Source organism: Aristolochia californica, unplaced genomic scaffold, assembly GCF_029961685.1.
Source record: "Aristolochia californica isolate CCGP_79_NKW_82.1479 unplaced genomic scaffold, dmAriCali1.0.hap1 SCAF_1, whole genome shotgun sequence".
Lineage (NCBI taxonomy): Eukaryota > Viridiplantae > Streptophyta > Magnoliopsida > Piperales > Aristolochiaceae > Aristolochia > Aristolochia californica.
Genome location: NW_027181770.1, coordinates 472,124 through 491,129, shown reverse-complemented (window position 1 = coordinate 491,129; position 19,006 = coordinate 472,124). Strand labels below are relative to the sequence as shown.

Below are 19,006 nucleotides of genomic sequence, written 5' to 3'. Positions count from 1 at the left end.
CTGTATTGTTCTCATTTGGTGTTGGTTTAACTTCAGTAATTTCAGAGATCCCCTTTAAAAGGTATAAGAACATCCTTCGAATCCTAAAGCCCTTCTAGAAAATGTTTAACAATGAAACTGATAGATTTTGGGATTCCATAAAGAATATACAAGGAATGATACATCTTCCATACTTGTACATGAAATGGACGGATCTGTAAAGATCCTTTCTATCCTTAAAAAATTCCCCCCAAATAAAAGAGAAAACCTTTCACAATTCTTGGATATATATATATATACATATATATATACAAGATCTTGATTTTCTTTCAGAGGAGGTGCATTTGACCAGCTCCTTAGACTAGAGTCATATGAACTATGAACTATGAACTACAAACTACAAAAAAGTTTCTCGGATCAATCGAGCCATGACCCTTGCAGTTAACCGACTCAGAACCTCAGGCAGCAATTTTGCTGTGATACCAGGCAGCACTGGAAGAAGCTCCTGAATGATCTCGATGCCAGGTAATACCTATCACCACACCCAACAAAATATGCAAGTACATGATATAAGAAAAAATCAAACAATTAACCTATAGTAGATAAAAAAAAGATTTGTTAATGAAACACACAACATACCTGATTTGATCTCCTTGATTTTGTGCTCCCAGCAGTCAAGAATTCAATAACTTTCTCAACATTGTTCAGAATCACTCTGTCCTCCTCCGTTACAGTAGGTAACAGAGCAGCTGGTTTGATGGGTCCAAAGGCAGGAACCATACTGAACACTGGGGTGGCATTACCAATACCTAAGGCTGTAGCTATCTGCGCAAGTTGTTCTCTTGATAAAGCATCAATGCCTTTAACTATCTGCAACAGATAACAGAAAGAACGAAACATTAAGAATTTGTCTGATTTATTACCATATCCAATATACTCGATCAAACAGCTATTTATATGTCTACAGGATTACCTCATCTAAAATGAACTCCCTAAAAAAGGTCCCCTTGTCAGACAATAGAAAAGCTAAGGCAGCTCTTGTTTTGATCGGCTGCTCTGATTGAGATGTACTCAAGGGTATGCCCGGAAGCATAGGACTTGTCTGGCCCTGTAAAAGACCAAGTTCAGCCATATTTCCTCTAAGATTCTCCCCGCCACCACTTTTAGCAGCTGTTATGAAAGTCTCAAAAGCTTGCATCACATCTATGAATCTTTCAGCATTAAATACTCCAGATTTCCCATATATAGTGTAACGTAAAGCACTCTTCAACCTTGGTGATTCATCTGTCAGGAGCCTCTGATAAAGAAGACAGAGACAATATAGTAAAAGCAAAATTAATATCCACCAGTAGAAGAGGAAGTAAAAATGCAACAGAAAGAAAAAGAAAGGAGAGTAAGGTAAGCATACCATGATAAAGAAAACCAGAACCAAAGAGGGGAGAGAGAGAGAGAGAGAGAGAAAGAGAGGTTCAATCATTCACTGACACAAGTAACAGATGTCAGCTTTGTTCTTTCCAGTATTGTTAGGGTCATACCTGTGCAATGTATGGATATGCCTCATCTACAATAGCAAAATCTGGGTTTCCAACTAGAGCAATGCCTTCAAGCACTCCAATGGCTCTGATTATAAGTGCAAAATAAGGAGGAATTCTGAATGGATAATCGAATGTTATTTGAGCAAGATCCGCTGCCAACTCCTGGAAGTTAATATTTTTTGCACCCCCTCCTTCCAATGCCTGATCAAAGACTTTGGCCAGGACTGGCAAAATAGGCTGCAAGTTGACTCCATCTGGAATGAAATCAAGCTTCACAAAGTCCTTCACAATTGCTTCATAATCCCGATGAATGAGGTGAGCAATCGCTTCAATCATCCCATACTTTTGATCATCTGTCAATCTTGTCACTAGGCCTAGAACAGAAAATATATTAGACAAATTCAGTTCATGTCATTAAATATGAAAACTTATAGTTCATAACCTCAGGTATTGGAAACTTTTAATCACAACATATTATCAGCAATTGTCATCAAATGTCAATATGCATCTATAAAGTATGAAATTCTGAAGCAGTTACAACTCAGCAAAGTGCTAACAATACAATTATCAGATTGCCACCGATCCTCTTCTATTCTAACAGATCCTAATAACAGTTTTTGGTTGTATTCATGACCCTGTCTAAAAATATAAATCTTTTACAACCTTCAAATTTTACACTACATTTTAATTAGTCACTGAAAGTAAACAGAAGTCACTAGAAGGTCTGACGACTCTGATCCTTTAACAAGAAGCTCTTAGAGAAAGGGGTAGTCACCAAAATCAAGTATGGCCAACTTTCCATCTGGAGTTCTGATCATATTTCCCGGATGTGGATCAGCATGGAAAAATCCAGTCTCAAGTAACTGCAAATCCAAAACTCAAATATCAGCAAATACAATATTATATATATCTTTTCAACCAGAAAATAAGGAATTCAACCTATGAACCATCAGGTGAGAGGATCTATCCGGAAGAATTTTTTTCTTAAATAAAAAATTTAACTTTCCAACTCAAAGAAGAGACAAGGTCAACCAAAATGACTGCAACAAGTTGAAGGATGAATTTCTGAACCTAAATATCATTTTCTGATGCAAGTTAAATGCAATTGTGTTAAACCTGCTTTAGGTAGCATATGACCCCAACATTCACCAGCGACCCAACATCACTTTCAGTACTTTGAGAAAGCTTCTCTCCTTCTATCCATTGGGTTGTAAGAACCTTTCTTGACGTGTACTTAAGGTATGTCTTTGGAATGACTACCTGACATGCTCAAAACAAGTAGCAGGAATATTAGAAACCAAGAGATTTTTAAGGGTATTAGTGACACATGAGCACATAGAAGGATCTGAACAAAGACACATGCACACATCAACATGAAGTGTAGGTTAGCATCCCTGAATACTTTATAGAGAAGAATCAGAAGGCATCAGCACAAAAAGACAAGCACCTGTGGAAGATCCTCTCTCATCATCTCTGCAAAAAGTGTTCCATTTCCCCCCTCCTTAACATAATCAAGTTCCTCAAAAAAGCGAGCAGCCCATTCATCAACCAATCCAACAACATCAAGAGATATCTGGAAAAAATGAACCAGTAGCATAGTTATTTGGGGCTGAAAATAACTGTGAGAAAATTCAACTCCGATGATCCAATGGAAGTATGTTTATTAGTTACCTGCGGAAACCGCCGTAAAACTAAACCTAAGTTACGAATAATAAATAAATCAACTGTGACTGTCTCAAGTACAAAAGGACGTTGAACTTTGACAGCCACCACATCCCCATTTTCTTTTAGCCGACCTTTATATACTTGCCCCAAAGATGCTGCATAACAAAATGTCCCAGAGCAAGTCATCAATTACCGCATTCAAAAGAAAATAAAAACATTACATAATGAGTGATGAGAATACCAGCAGCAATTGGAGAAGGACTTAATTCAGAATAGACGTTGTACCAAGGCTGACCAAGCTCTTCTTCGAGAAGAGCCATGGCCACATCATCTGGAAATGAAGGAACCTTCAATATCATTGAGGGATGTAGAATCAGCCAAAATTCCAACAGGATCATATAAGCCTACCAAAAAATTCTTATTTTGTTGCAAATATTATATCTACTGTCATGGAAGTAGAACATCAATATACCTTGTCGCAAAGCTTTTGCAGCTCTGTCATAGCTGCAGGAGACAAAATATCCGGTCGAATGCTCAATGCTTGCCCAAGCTTTATATATGCCGGACCTAAAGAAGTCACAATCTCTCTGAGTTCAATGGCACGTGCAACTTCATTCTAAAACCCAGAAAGGATGAGAACATAAGAAAATATATAGCACACATGGCTTGTAAAGAACTAAGGAAGAAAGCAGACAGGCTAGAAACAGAAATAGAGCACCGTATAAATAATGATAGCCAGTATTGAACAATAAACTGTACTAGCACTATACATCCTAAGAAGAAATGTGAGTGCTACCAAATAGCCAATTGCATCTTATCCCAGCAATCAAGAAAGCAATTAAAGGCCGAGCTTTCAATTGTTGGAGAATCTGCTTCATCCTACATCCTTGGTTAATGGAAGTGCAACAGAGGAAACCTTCATGACTGCTTCAGAATAATCATAGTCTCCAGGATATCTATACCTCCAGACACAAAACCAGAACAATTGCTAGTACTTTTGTATGTTTTTTTATTGGAAGAAGAAGAAGAAGAAGAAGAAGTATTGCAGAACTTTCCAGAACAGAGCAAACTGCACCAAGATCATCTTGCTAGATTCGAGAACTGTTTAGAAGGCTATTTGCTTTACCAGAAATTATTATATCCTCGAATGATGATAGATTTCTAGTGTATCATACTCTCCTCACGTTCGTTTATTAATAGTTGCCCTTCTTATTACACAAACAACAGCCGCAAACTCTCTCTCCACCAGCACCTGTTCAGGTCGTTTAAATGTCAAGCCTCACTAGAAAATGGGAGCACGTTAACTACTGGATAACCGATGTGAGAATGACCCAGTGCAAGCGTTTATAAAGCAATAAAATAGACTCTGACCTCTTTGACTTTCTTGTTTATGATGTCCCAAACGATGCCCGAAAGAAATCCTCCAGCAACTGAAAGCAACTGAACGATACGCGTTGCAACAGCTCGAGGGCGCTTCCCCCAGTACGCCGAGATAATGTCGGGATCGTAAACCAAAGGCAAAGCATCACTGCTCTCGTCAACCTAACAAAGGAACACCCGGTTTAGTGGGATAGTTTCTCAGACTTCAAATTGAAGTTTCCTGTGTCTAAATGTTTAATTTTCTCCAGTGGTAAAGTTTCAAATCCTCTGAAAAGTAGATGTGTGAATCACAGTGAATAAACTTCGCATGCAGTTTACAACAATCAGAATAATCAAAGAGAGATTCCATGTGTTGAAGTTCACAAACCTCAACAAGACGAAGCTGGACATTGTCATCGGCGAATTGGGAGTCGGACAAGTTCTGTCCTCTTAAACCTCTCATAAGTATAGACAATTGTTCATCCTCTTCCATCTGCGCCCGCATTTTCCTTATCTCATCCGAGACGTTTCCGAACCTCTGCATATCCCAGAACCAAAAATTAGTTACAGTAAAGAATAAAAATAGAAATTTCTCCTGTTGTCTTAACGGCGAAAAATGTCGTACCGAGGAGACTCCGTTAGGAGCCTTCGTCGTAGTATTCGTCTTGGGTGCGCCGTTGATTCCATCGGGAACCTTCTCAATTTTCCGGTTATTTACTGGAGAGACTCCGTTGACTCCTACGGGAACCTTGAGCGAGGGTCCACTAGTAGTTCTAGCTTCGGGTTTCGGTTCAGTAGCAACGGCCAAGATGCCGCAGCGCCTCCGAAACACATCACCTCCAGCAGGAAAGGATCGCCTTCTCGCTCCTCCCTCGGGACTAAAACTCTGGCAGGAAGTCCGAGAACGCCGGACAGGTTTAATTCCGTAACATAGAAGATGAGAGGTTGCGGCGTCCATGGCTGAGCTGTACGGAGCGCTCCCGATCTCTTTTGCGACGACTACAGATCAGATAGTTTGGCGAGAAACCCACTACAGAACCCAGAGAGTGCGTTCAGAGTAGGCAACAGTGGAGCGTGTTTCCGTTGCTATTGGTAGTAGTCACGAGTCGATACCCAAATTCATCTCGACTACGTAAGAAAAATGGGAGGAAAAGAAGGGCATGGACCTAAAGAGCATACGTGGCAAAACTCGGTGCAGTGGAAGATACTGGGTCGGTCTCCCTTCCCACAGTACATCAGTGCAGCTGTTATGGAGATTCGCCTGTCTTTTCGATAGTTTTTCAACACATTCACAGCCGTTGGAATTTCTTTTTCGCAAAATCGGCCATTAGAATTAATCGTGCTAGGACGAGGCAACTTCCACCACAACCGTCTTTTGTCTTCTTCTCCGGCAACCGTGAACGTCTGTTCAGCCTTCTTAACGATCACTGCTGCTCTTTCATCATCCGATTGTCACTTCAATGTTTTCCCGACGGCAACCGTCCAGATCTTTCTTTTTTACTAGAAACTAGAAAAAAGAAACAGTTTACAGAGTGCTTCCGTCGGCTATTATTAATTTACTGTACATTGCTCAAGCATATTCTGCTTGTGCAAACAACTAAAAACCAGAAGAAATTAAACAAAATTTCACGCTTCAGATGGTTTGCCGTTTGTAGGACTTTCAGGTATGCCTGATTGGACTAAGACGTCAACGAGTAAAAAGGTTCAAAAGCTTTGCGAGTCTGGTGAAGAAGTGTGACAACGAATCTGCAGAGACTAAGAAATGTTAACTAAAACGCGGGCAAGATGAATATGTTTCGTTTTTCGTTGATTTTTGAACGCGATTACTAGGGAATCCTGCTGACCAGCTCCAATTGATGTGATCACGGAAGAATGAACGACAAATGCAGAAGATACTATTCATCAATACTGATTCAACAAATCGGTGAAAAGCCAGCGGACATGCACCAATAATGTAATCATGTATCACACGAATCCAAATATTTCTCATGAACGTTACAACCTGTCTCCTTGATTTACAATGCCTTCCTTTCCCTTCATGTCAAACAAGGCCGTCTGAATTCTGGGCTCAAGGCAGCAATGTCATTGGTCGTGCATCCCCCAAGCGCCAGAGCTCCTCCCCTATTTCTTTCCCTCTGTATATCCCATCCTTCAAGTTTTACCTTTCTTCCTCTGCAATCACATAACCAATAAATCACCCTGTCAATGGTTCTCTTAGTGTTGTTGACGCTGACCTCTACCTTTCTTGGATTTGCCCTTGTTCTCCTGCATCTTCTTTTTCTTGGCCTCAACTGTTATCCAAGTATAATCCGGGGGAATCATAAATGGATCTTGAATATCTTCTACCCGACTAGTCGGGCCCGATATCACAGAGGAACTCTGACGGTATGGGGCCTTGATCCAATGAAGCCATGAACTTGAAGACTGCGGAACAGGACTTTCTCTGCCAACTGACTTAGGGGCTCCTGGGCTTTCTCTGCCTACTGACTTAGGGGCTCCAGGGCTTGAAGGAGGTGTGCAGAACTCCTCCAATGGCTGTAGCTCTTCAAACCTTGTAAATGTAACAATCACCCTAATGGTAGGAACGACTGGAATTGCAACCTGAAAGAAACCACAAGAGAATTTGTCAACCAAAAATGCATATTGGAAACAGAAAATGTAGCACAAAAATGAGTAGTAAGGCAGTCTATCTGCCGGAGGTAGTGCACAAGGCCGAAGGACAAAAATGTAGTTATCCATAGATTACCCACAAGCTTCTCATAGGTAGAAATCACAGGAACCAATCAAAAAATCGACAGGTATCCAAGACAAATGACAGTGACCTTGGCTGTCCCATATGATAAAGCAAGCAGGTAATCAAATAATTACCTCATAATTTAACAAATGAAGGATATATACAACAGCAAAGCGCTTTAACAAAAACGAATCCATCGTAGGTCAGATGCAGCACTGGCAGGCATCGGTAAGTGTAAGGATCATGCAACAAATTGTGAAGCATGAATCTAAGATAACATGAAGTTTCAGCCAGGATTCTAACATTGTTTAATTACCATAAGTAATTATAGCATTTACAGGAAATGATTGGCAAACCATGGTCAACCCATGAACATGCAATAGAAGTACACTAGATGTTTGCACATTATTGTCCACACTCAGAAATATGAACTCAAAGAAGAATTTCACATAAATCACCATGAGAATCACCATGTTGTTCAAAATCTACCAGCTAAGAACATTCTTCCATAGAATCAAGTCAAGTTTCTTTTGTGGGAAACACACAGTCACAATTTTAAGGGCTTGTGAATTTCAAGATATTCCTGCCAGGATAACATTGCAAGCTTGCAACCACCATTAGAACGAAGGCCGAACTGCCAATAAAAGATGCTTCATTTTAAATGTTTCTAAGAAACATTAAGGAATAGGGAAGGGCACTACATACCAGATGCTTGTTAAAATCATTCTGAACATGAAAAGTTGGTAAATAGGAATACTATGCCCCAGCTAGAAGACAGCAAAAACTAGGTACAAGAGAAAAAGGTACAAAATACTGGATAATCCACCGAGAGAGACACCATTCTGGAAATAACATTTTTTAACACTAAATCTTAGGTACAAACCCCAATCTAAAAATAATCAAAGTCCGTCGCATGAATTTGGCATTACTAGACATCTCATTACACGAACAAACAGATGCAATGAGAAACCAATTCAGACTAACAACAACTCCCCACCAGGCAGAACCCACATTTAAGCTGCCTCCCTTCCTTGACCAATGATAGAAGGGGAGGGGGAAGCGAACTATAATGAAACTTGCTCAAACAATCTGGAGACGAGATGCAGGAATACAACAGACCAAGACATATTACCTGGTCAACTTTGAGATGCCCCCTTAACCATTCTAGTAAACAACAATTATAGTTCAGAGAATGATAAAGCATCAATTATTTTGGGGCTCACTAGAGGAACCCCGCATTCAGCTCCCTCATTAGCACATATGACCTTTCTTCGAGCCTTTCCTCATTACTTCACACAAAATTTATGGCCTCGACAATTTCTGGTCAACAGACTGACCACCATCACCAAGACCCTTCTCACAAGTGCACCATTTGTACACTGAAAAACTTGCCTACCATCTTAATGACTCTCTAATTTCTAGTGTGTGGCTGCTATTCCCAAATGTTCACTAATACTTTCTTCTAATTTTGCTCAACAAACAAACTTGAAAGCTGCACTTTGTACTCTGATCTATAGCCATAGTAACATAATACAAAAGGCCAAATTACAAGCATGAAAAATAGGAAGTACCAAGATAGACCCAGAAAGAAAGGGAAATGCATTAAGCAATGCTTAAAGAGTTGATGCATGTTCCGTTCTTATTCTTCACCAGTTTTGTACAAAGAGCACACCTTGGCGTGCATTCACAGACAATCTTAAAGACGTACATTGAAAGGCCTAGAATTATGTCTAAGAAGTTAAATGCTTTCAACTTGGACAGCTTCTACTGCAAAAATATTCTTAGTACCTGTAAAAATGTCCATTCACTCTTTTTTTAACTCAAAAAGAAAATCAAAACAGCTTGGAACTGAACTCAGGACTTCTCTCTTGTCTTATATTACACTGAAGTGGGAAAATAGGGGATAATCTCCAAATAGTCCTAAATTTTGCCCTAATTTCAAATACAATGACAAGTTTTCCATACTTTACACAGAGTAAAATCCCAAGTACAGCCCACAAGAACCTAGAAGAACTGTTTTTTATCTATTTTTATAAATAAGGAAGGCTGCCCTCTCCCTCCTGTCCTAGTGCTGTGAGAGAGAGCGAGAAGAAGACCCCCCACCAAATTCCCCTTCCCTCCTGAAGCTGGAAGTGAAGGAAAGGAAAGATGGACACTTCCCCGTGCTCTCTTGTTCAAAGTAGGAAGCAGCAGAGAATGCCTGGGAGCTGCTTGAAGCATTTCACTGCCATTTTATATACAAGAAAGAAAATATTTGGGCCCTTCACCTCTCCCTCTAAATTTAAGTTTTTTTAAAAATCTTTTTAAGGGGTAAATTTCCAATTTCACATGCCCCTAATGCTCTCAATTACAGTATACTAACCACAAACGGGTATTTGCCCAAAAGATCTCAAGTATATGGCTGCATTTGGAAATACAGCAAACTTGCAGCAAATTTGAAATTAAGCCAAAAAATTGGGTTGTCTTTGAAATTTTCTCAAAACAAGGATACTCTAGTTATATGGTATACATGAAAATGTGAACGGTTAATGGACAACAATTAGAATCCCAGTCAAAATTCACAACATTATTTCCCATGAAAGGAAATGTCAACAGAAATGAATAACTCCCCACTCTACCCTGAGTGATTGCAATCTCAAAGCCCAAGTCATCTTTGCCTCAATCAAAAAACTGCTGAAAGGCATATGTACCCACAATATCCTCACACCCTTAACAATGGCAAAACGCAATATGCCTTATCATATCATACACATAAGCACCTCATTCAACTAGAAAATTGTTTTTTTTTTGTTTATGATAACCAGAAAATTGTCAAACAAACCTATCAGGAAAAGATAAGAGGATATAACTCAAGATGGAGATGCAATAAAACAAAATAAGAAGCAGAAAGAAAGAAAGAAAGAAAGAGAAAAACAAAAAAGTAAAAAAAAAAGTCATCCATGTTAAGAGAAAAGAAAGGGCCCAAGAGCATATGAACAAGTGCACCTAATAAAAATACCACCAATGTTAATTCTAAATCATACCACCATGTATAAATTGGATTTGAAGAACCTATACGTCCTATCGCTCAATAGATCATGACAGTACCCTGTACCCCATAGATGAGTTTGCAACAAAAGGGATAACTAATTGGAGAGCCAAGAGAGAATGAGAATAGTCACCATTGCAAAAGTAAAACCTAAAACATCGCCATAGATTTGAAGATGTAGAAGACACAGATCCACTATTAAATGCCAAAAAAATAAAAGCAATAGTAAAATCTGAATGCAATATTAGTTTAGATCAAGCACCTTTACGGGAAATGTTCCTAGAGGGAGCTTAGTTGTAAGTAGTTCTCTTAGTCGACGAATTGCCTTCACCTTGTTGGCAAGAATGTCAAGCATTGGTAAAAGCTCTTCAGTCTGAAGTGGAAAATTTGGTGAAAGCCAAAGAATCGGTCTTAACCCTTTCTTGTACTCACTTTCCCGGCTACTATTCTCCCTGCGCCGAGTTCCACTATCAGAACTAGCAGCAGACTTTCTCAGATCTCTATCCTTCCCCTTATGGTGGTCCTCTGCCATGGCTGAGACCTCCACAGAATGCCTTCCTCTCTGATATCTAGATGGAGGAGATTCCCCAAGGAGATCACTTACCTTCTCATCCACACAAAGTGAACTTCTTGGGGGAACCATCTTTTTTGGTGTTTCACGCTTGGACCCACGCTTCCCCCAGTTGCTAAACCAACCCTTTTTTTCATTTTTGACGTCTCCATTGCTACAACTGCTCATGTCTTCAAGAGGGATCTCCCTTGCCTCGTAACAACTGTGCCTATGAGAAATAATCCCGTCTGACGGGCTATCATCATTAATCTCCGAGTAGCCCATTTTAAGAGCTACTTCCAGTTGCTTTCTTTCATCTTCTGTCAATAGGTCGTCATAACCCTCACTCTCTGTATCATTCCCATTACTGGATGAGAAGAACTCATCATCTGTCATAGCTCCAGGAACCCTCCTGGACTTGACACTTACTACCACATGATGCATATCATACACCTTGGCCTTCCATGGGCCCACCATTTCTGTCTTCTCCTGCCTCCTCCATGTTAACTGTGGCAATAATACAGCCAGAGTTACATCAATCCCAGGTCTGAAAATATTAGTCTGTGACATTGCAGCAACTTCCTGTTGGATTTCTGCTTCAGTGGCTTGTACCCCTGCGCCATCTAGTGCATTCATCACTTCCTTATCCTTATGTGAAATCATGCAAAGTGACCCAGGAGGGACCAGCCCATCCTCAGTCCCATCTCCGAGAAACAATACGCTCTGATCTGAGCGCTGAATCCTGAAACCATCAAAACCTGCCAACGTCATATCAGCTCTCAAATTTGATCCCCTCTTCCATATCTTGTATGTGTCAGATGGTGCTATCCTTGAAATAAAAGGAATTACTGAACTTTCAAAATGGAAAGTTATTTCCATGTAAAAGTCTCTCATTCTTCTCAAGGTTCCAGTCAAACGAGGCAGTCTCCTACACCATTTGGCCCATGCAAGTGGCTGGTAGTGTCTCACAATTATCATGGCAATTGCCTCTTCTCTTGCACATATAGCCTCTTGAAGGGGACTCCAACCATGTTCATTCTGCAAGCTCCAATCAGACCCAGCAACCATAAGCATTTCAGTAGCTGTGGCATCTCCAATCTTGACGGCTAAATGGAGTGGGGTCTCACGGTGTGGTACATCTCGTCGGTCAACCACCGCAGAGATTTGATCAGCTTTTTCTTCTTCAGCTAATGAAGCCGCCTCAGTACGGATCTCAGCAGGGTCCGCTAGCCGTGGAAGTGAGGCCAATATGCGCCGCAGGGAAGCATAGTCCTTGGAGATTACGGCCTTATGGACGGGACTATGCACGTATTTGGAAATTTCAAGTCCCGCCATTGATCAGAAGGATCGGTCAATCAGAAACAACTCTAATCATCAAAAGCAACAGAAAGAATCCCAGAGACTATAGGCGTTTAAAACGGTAAGGAGAAGATCAAAACAATCTACAAACTAATTCCAATTGATCAATGGCAAGAAAGTTAGAATGATCTAATTCGACAGAGGAACAGTTTGTACCGGTTCCCCTTCCAAATGGATCCAAGACTACCTAAGAAGAGACCAAATTCGAAAAACCTTGGACAAACATATACAGTAAAAAATGGACAAATATAGAAGACCCACGAGACCTTTGGCCAAAGGAATCTTCAACCACCCCAAGAATCAGACGTGGTACGTAACTGAATTCAAAATCTCACAAGAAAAATATAGCAAGGAAAGGAAAAAAGAAAGAACGCAAGAAAGGAGAGATACTGCGCTTTCTGCTGAGAGGGATCGGGAATCAATGGAAAGATCAGAAGCAGTTCCCAATGATAGACGATTGAACAACCTGGCCTGAAATTTCCTCCTAGAACACCAAGAAAGAATTTTTTCCAGATGGGAAGTTATAAAGAAAAGGGCAAGAGAATAGACCCCGAAAGGTTCAAAACCCCACCTCAGTGTCTCAAAAGCATATAAAACAAGATAGCTCTGCGATTTAATCCAGACCAGACAAACCCGAGAACCTGCATGTGGCAAGGGAAGAAGGGGAAATGAAAAAAATTGCGGAATCTGATGAAGAAATGAAAAGATGAAGAATCAAGAAAAGAATGCTAGAAAGAAACAGAGCCCCACCATCTAAGCAATGGAAACCCAACACCGGAAACTAATAAAGCAGGCAGAATGCAAGCAAGACATATCAGTTGAGAGAGAAAGAGAGCGTAACAGAGAGTCAGAGAGTAGTTACCTCTTCCCACTGCCAAACGGATTAAAAAAACAAAAAGGAAAAATGGGGGTCTTCGCAATCCCTGCTGGAAGCTGCAAAAAAAACACGGAACGCTAGCCGGATAGATACCCTGTCTGCTTCTTATTACGAGAGAGAGGGAGAGAGGGAGAGAGGGAGAGCGGGACGGTTTGTCTGAGAGGCAAAACGGATGCATACGGGCACTTTCCTAGCGTGTTTTTCTCGTTTGATTACCTCTCATCTGGCGGGCCTCCAGGTTAATAATCAGCGAATCCCATTCCCGAATCCTTCTAATTCTCCAGAGCGTGTGCGTGCGCTTTCTTCTCTCGCAGATGGACGACTGTGCAGACCAGACGGTCGGTGAGTACGCGATATCAAACCCGATTCCCAGACGGCGTTCAAAAGTCGAAACTCGTGCCCCTGCCGTCCATCTTATCTCCACCCTTCACGAGGCCTAACTGTCTGATGATAGACCCGAGACCGTCCATCTCCACACACCCTATCAACCTTGAGTAACGGGGACGAAAACGAACATCATCACTCGTCTCGCACAGCCAAGAAATTTCCTGCATCGACAGACGACGTTGTGGAACTCAAAAAAATATATAATAATAATAATAAATAAATAAAATCTTGTTCTTTTCCGTCGTCGTTTTTGGCAGTTCAAGTGAACAGTAGATGCGGGTAGCGATCTAGGGCGTTAAAATAATGACCCTCTAAACCGTCTTCATCACGGGGAGTCAAAGATGCCTTTCTCACACAAAAATAACTCGCTGGGTGGAAACGTGGCAATCTGTCGCACGCTGGGAGGGGTGATGTACAGGACGGATGAGCTGGTGCATCGTCCACACGTGGGATTGAGATCTTGTGTGGAACAAGTGCTTTAATTACTCGAGTAACGACAAATGCCTCTTTGTTTATTAAGACCATATTAATATATTTTTTTATTAATTGAACGTTATAAGATTGTTACGGGCCACCACCTATAATTCATATTATTGTATGTATGTAGCACCATGTGCACTACCTTTCTAGTCCATTTATCCATGGCCTGTTCCTATTTTTTATAGTTGGTAAAAGGCTCGGTGGGACGGAGCTGGAAAATCATCTTAGACTGATTGGTAAGACACACGTGGCGTAAAATCTTGCAAAAGTGGGACCGACGCGGTTTCTAAACGCTTGTGTGAAGCCGACAGCGTCATTATCGCTCAATGAGGATTAGAAGTTTGATGTGGTCCACTTACCTCAACGTTTGGGATTCTGAGGATTACTCTTGCCGCTGCTTTTACCTTTGGAGCCATTGGCGACCTTCTGATACAATCTGGTGATTTCAGATTTCACCCGGCAAGACCTACAATGACAACTTACGGTGTCGACTTCCGCTGGTCTCTTTGAATGGAAAGGGCAAATCAATATGAAAATCCATTTCGTGGAAAGCTCACAGACAGCTAATCCATGGTGAGAAATAGAAGAAACAAAACAAACTCTCACTTTTACCATCGTTTTCTATCAAAACACAGAAGGATTCTTTCCACAGCAAGCTTTCTTGTAATCGGAGATTACAAGATTGAATGCTGTGTGGATGGAGATTACAAGATTGAATGCTGTGTTAATGGAGATCACAAGATTGCAACAAAAATAATTATCTCTGGTAAGCATATTACCCCCTCTACTTCCATACTGTCCCTATTGAGTCTTCTAAAGATAATATTACGGCTCCTCACGCTGTATGATCAGGTCAGGCGTTGTGCAGGTTTCATGGATGGGCGAATGGGTATGGGGATGGATGCTGGATTGATTAGTGGTGATGTTAAGCCGTATTCTTCGCGACTCGTCTCGTACCTGCCGACGCTGAACTCGGAATATTGAACCTTATTAGGCAACTATTGAAATGTGTAACTGTTTATAAATGTAACGAGTCAATTAATCGAATTTGGCCAACGCGGAAGGACCGGGCGAGTGCGGTAACACTCAATAGAGATCCCGTTTAAAATTAGAATTCTTCGTCATCTTTGGTTAACTAATTAGACCTCATGAGAGTGTCTTAATCTGTACTGTTTTAAGAAGCATTTTCAGAGCAATGCTTAATAGCCAAATAGAAATATTTAAGTGCAGACCCATTTACTCCTCCTGTTCCCAATCAATCCATGTGCTAACCCTCTCACGCGGAAGCAATTAAAGTGATTAAGCGACCATTAAAGCACGCATAGAATATACCAGAAATAATCTTTGGGGTTACCGCTGGATTTGAACTAAGCAAGCCCTTTCAATCTTTTGTTGAGAACCCGGCACGGCGGTACCGACACGTCTTCATTTTATCCGACGCGGCCCTACTGTCACCGACTGCCGACGCCGTGCCCTGTACTAAAGCGCCCTCATCCTCGTTTCCCACCACCGTCTATAGAGTATCGACTCGCTGCGCGGGTCGAGGATGGACAGCAAAGCAATGGCTAAGGACAGGCTAATTTTATTCCTCACTAGCGCCTTTTTGCTGTAAGTCATCGTTTTTTCGTACTCCTTTCTTGTTTTTCTTGCTCCAGAGTGGCGATCGATTGTTGGGTAGATCTGGTTCGGCGTTTTGGAAAACTATAATCTGTGGAATGTCTGGTTCGGGGGAGGGTCGATGGCGTAATTGTAGTAGTCTTTCTTTCCGCGTTTCTGTTGTTCCTTGTTGGAAAAGATTTTCAGTGTCTTGAGAGAATTTTGTTTGCGATTTTTTTTTGTTTTTTTTTTTCTTATTTGCTGCTCCTAATTTTTTCCCCAGCTCGTCTAATCGTAGAGGCGATTCAAAGCCGGTTTGGAATTAGCGTCTCTTTCACGTCTACCTACGTGAGGCGTGTTTCATTGTCTACAGTTCTTATCTCTCGAATAAGGCCTAGGGTTTCTTGGAGTTAATCGTACTTCGGATCCGTTGAACCGTGTTATTGGGGAACCTTAGAATCGGGTTAGGGTTCTCCTGAGCTTGATATTTTTTTGGTTCTAGCGGAAGATTCATCTGCCCATTTTATGAAATCGTTCTTTGACGTAGGTCCTGGTTTCTTATTGATCTCATGAGACGCCGCCCATCTGTGTGCATTCCTCGTGTACAGATGGAGAAGGCAGTGGGGAAGCAACAACAGGGTCGGTTCTTTTTCCTTGTCTCTTTGTCCATCTTATTTTGGTTCTTGATATTTTACTTCCATTTTTCTGTTATCGGGGGTGGGACTGTTGAGGAACAGGAGGAGCTCATTTCATATCACTCTGAGCCATCGAAAACTGTTAGTCAGCCGAAAGAGTATCCATTCACACGAGCTCTGAGAACCAGTCAAAACACAAGTGATCCATGTGGAGGAAGGTATATATATGTGCATGACCTGCCCCCCAAGTTCAATGAACAGATGCTTAAAGAATGCAAGACTCTCAGCCTCTGGACCAATATGTGTAAATTCACCACCAATGCGGGACTTGGCCCTCCACTCGAGAACGAACAAGGGGTCTTCTCTAACACTGGATGGTATGCAACAAATCAGTTTGCTGTAGACGTGATATTCAGTAACCGGATGAAGCAATATGAGTGTTTGACTCGAGATTCCTCCCTTGCAGCTGCCATTTTTGTGCCATTCTATGCTGGATTTGATATTTCTCGATACCTCTGGGGTTATAACATTTCAGTGAGGGATTCAGCTTCTCTTGAACTGGTTGATTGGCTTACAAAAAGACCTGAGTGGAATGTGATGGGTGGCAGAGATCATTTTCTAGTGGCTGGGAGGATAACTTGGGATTTCAGGAGGCTAACTGATCTTGACCCAAATTGGGGTAACAAGCTTTTGTTTTTGCCGGCTGCGAGGAACATGTCTATGTTGGTTGTAGAATCAAGCCCATGGAATGCAAATGATTTTGGTATTCCATATCCAACCTACTTCCATCCTGCAAAGGACTCCGAGGTGCTCATTTGGCAGGACAGGATGAGGAAATTGAAAAGGCAATGGTTATTCTCGTTTGCTGGTGCTCCACGTCCTGATAATCCCAAATCCATCAGGGGGCAGATTATTGATCAGTGCAAGAAGTCGAAAGTGTGCAAGTTATTGGAGTGTGACTTTGGGGAGAGCAAGTGCCACTCTCCCAGCAGTATCATGCAAATGTTTCAGAGTTCTCTCTTCTGTCTCCAACCTCAAGGAGACTCTTATACACGAAGATCCGCTTTCGACTCCATGTTGGCAGGTTGTATTCCAGTTTTCTTCCATCCTGGTTCGGCCTACACTCAGTATACATGGCATCTTCCAAGAAATTATTCAACTTACTCTGTTTTCATTCCAGAGGATGATATTCGTAAGAGAAATGTTAGTATTGAAGATAGATTGAAACAAGTTTCCCCAGAGCAGGTGAATATTATGAGGGAGGAGGTCATAGGTCTCATACCAAGGCTTATCTATGCAGACCCTCGGTCTAAGCTTGATACTCTGGAGGATGCGTTTGATGTGGCTGTACAGGCAATTATTGACAAAGTTACTCTACTGAGAAAGGATATCATCGAAGGCCGTGATAACAATGATTTTGTGGAAGAGCTCAGTTGGAAATATGCTCTGTTAGAGGAAGGACAGAGGAGTGTAGGGGCACATGAATGGGATCCTTTCTTTTCAAAGCCAAAGGATGCTGGCAGTGGGGATTCTGGCAAGTCATCGGCCGTGATCGGTCAAAACTCCTGGAAGAATGAACAGAGGGATCACTCATGATGCTGATGGATGTTATCATCTTCTGAAAACTTATTTAAGCTCATGGCAGAGGACGAGTCAACGGGTCTAATACTGTTGCAAGATGGGAATCAGGTAAGTAATAATGGTGATAACTCTGTCAAAGTTGGACGCAATAGGAGAACCGGTAATCCAGGGTCCAGACCTAGGTAGACATCGTGTAAAACTTGAGGGGTCTTCTTCCCTACCCGATATATATAATTTTTAAGTCAGGGTTCTCCGCCTTTGGGCAGTTTTGTCTGAGCCTAATAATTCTTTCTAATGTTTGTCATACTTGACACAAATGAACTGCTTTCTTTTTCTTCCATTATTCACTACAATGCTTGAAGGTAATTCGTTTATTTATCAATAGTCACCGAGCTGTCCTGCTTCTATTTCTTTTATCACCCGTGTTTGTGCTATTTGGTCTCATAATCAATGAGGAGAATTTGTCGATGTTAACGGAGATGCAGAGCGAAGGTCAACTTATTTGCTGCGCTCCTTACCCTCTTATTTCATTGGTTTGATTACGTTTTGCAGCAGCACTGATTCGTGAGCAACGCTCAATGTGAGTCTTCCACTGCTCATCCTAACACAATGAAATAAGAGAGCCGAGCCGCACACGGGCTGCTGGATAAAAAATAAATGACGTTGATTGGGACGACAAGAGTATGCGCTGCAGAAGCTCTCACGATGATCTCCATGGTAGCCATTAATTACATGTTTCGGATATTTACACATGCACCATGGATTAGGCATGGCTATAGGTTGGATTAAACGGATTTTTATGAGGATGGGGCTTCTCTATCCAATGAGTTGGAGTTGGGTAACTCCCAAAGCTTATTAAACGATATATTTTAAAAAATGATGTATAAGTTTAATAAAAAGTGTTATTTTTGTGATTAAATTTAGGTCAATTTAAAGAATATATATGGATTGAATGTGATCTAGTGATAGATTAACAATGCCTATTCAAATTCTTGTGTCAGTGTCAAATGAGTAAATTAAAAAAGAATGTATGAACTGTAGGGACAGGGATTGTAACAGTCATTGCAGTGAAAATGTTGAAAGCAAACATTGCAGAAACTGTAATTTGCGTTCAAAGGTATTGGCTGAAAATAGCCATAATAGACCTCATGAAAATATATTTTTTCTGCTTGTATTCAGCATTTACTAATTTAGGCCCATTTTGGTCTTGTTCTATTACTGATATCCCCAGTGATCCAGAG

The 19,006-nt window shown here is 41.2% G+C and overlaps 3 protein-coding genes across 4 annotated transcripts; 1 reads left to right on the top strand and 2 right to left on the bottom strand.

Moving 5' to 3' along the window:
- Window positions 1–132: 132 nt before the first annotated feature.
- Window positions 133–5,628, bottom strand: LOC137955695 (uncharacterized). The gene is made up of 13 exons (XM_068802810.1): window positions 5,164–5,628; window positions 4,927–5,076; window positions 4,551–4,721; window positions 3,652–3,795; window positions 3,421–3,526; window positions 3,186–3,334; window positions 2,962–3,087; window positions 2,631–2,774; window positions 2,290–2,377; window positions 1,515–1,888; window positions 953–1,276; window positions 619–849; window positions 133–511 (listed from the first exon to the last, which is right to left on the bottom strand). Exons 1-13 carry the CDS (start codon window positions 5,494–5,496, stop codon window positions 377–379), a joined length of 2,475 nt encoding a protein of 824 aa, XP_068658911.1. The 5' UTR covers window positions 5,497–5,628; the 3' UTR covers window positions 133–376.
- Window positions 5,629–6,470: 842 nt separating this feature from the next.
- On the bottom strand, window positions 6,471–13,388 carry LOC137955402 (uncharacterized). Its single transcript, XM_068802365.1, has 3 exons — window positions 13,072–13,388; window positions 10,563–12,850; window positions 6,471–7,139 (listed from the first exon to the last, which is right to left on the bottom strand). The coding sequence occupies exons 2-3, from the start codon at window positions 12,183–12,185 to the stop codon at window positions 6,753–6,755; spliced, it is 2,010 nt and encodes a 669-aa protein (XP_068658466.1). The 5' UTR covers window positions 12,186–12,850; window positions 13,072–13,388; the 3' UTR covers window positions 6,471–6,752.
- A 1,909-nt stretch (window positions 13,389–15,297) lies between these two features.
- On the top strand, window positions 15,298–18,149 carry LOC137955483 (xyloglucan galactosyltransferase MUR3-like). Of its 2 annotated transcripts, XM_068802563.1 has the most exons (3): window positions 15,299–15,561; window positions 15,833–15,897; window positions 16,097–18,149. In XM_068802563.1, exon 3 carries the CDS (start codon window positions 16,119–16,121, stop codon window positions 17,778–17,780), a length of 1,662 nt encoding a protein of 553 aa, XP_068658664.1. In that variant the 5' UTR covers window positions 15,299–15,561; window positions 15,833–15,897; window positions 16,097–16,118; the 3' UTR covers window positions 17,781–18,149. The 2 variants fall into 2 exon arrangements, with proteins under 2 accessions (XP_068658584.1, XP_068658664.1); XM_068802483.1 differs by lacking the exon at window positions 15,833–15,897 and having other exon boundaries at window positions 15,298–15,561.
- Window positions 18,150–19,006: the final 857 nt, after the last annotated feature.

Bases quoted from the DNA above. Each gene is read 5' to 3' on its own strand.
- LOC137955695 (XM_068802810.1), bottom strand. From the start codon at position 5,496: ATGGACGCCGCAACCTCTCATCTTCTATGTTACGGAATTAAACCTGTC. The intron at 3,335-3,420 runs GTATTCTCATCA...TTTGTTATGCAG, and splicing joins TCCTTCTCCAATTGCTGCTG to CATCTTTGGGGCAAGTATAT. The intron at 2,378-2,630 runs GTTTAACACAAT...TTGGATTTGCAG, and splicing joins TCATATGCTACCTAAAGCAG to TTACTTGAGACTGGATTTTT.
- LOC137955483 (XM_068802483.1), top strand. From the start codon at position 15,500: ATGGACAGCAAAGCAATGGCTAAGGACAGGCTAATTTTATTCCTCACT. The intron at 15,562-16,096 runs GTAAGTCATCGT...TCTTTGACGTAG, and splicing joins CTCACTAGCGCCTTTTTGCT to GTCCTGGTTTCTTATTGATC.
- LOC137955402 (XM_068802365.1), bottom strand. From the start codon at position 12,185: ATGGCGGGACTTGAAATTTCCAAATACGTGCATAGTCCCGTCCATAAG. The intron at 7,140-10,562 runs GTGCTTGATCTA...GGTTTCTTTCAG, and splicing joins TAGGAACATTTCCCGTAAAG to GTTGCAATTCCAGTCGTTCC.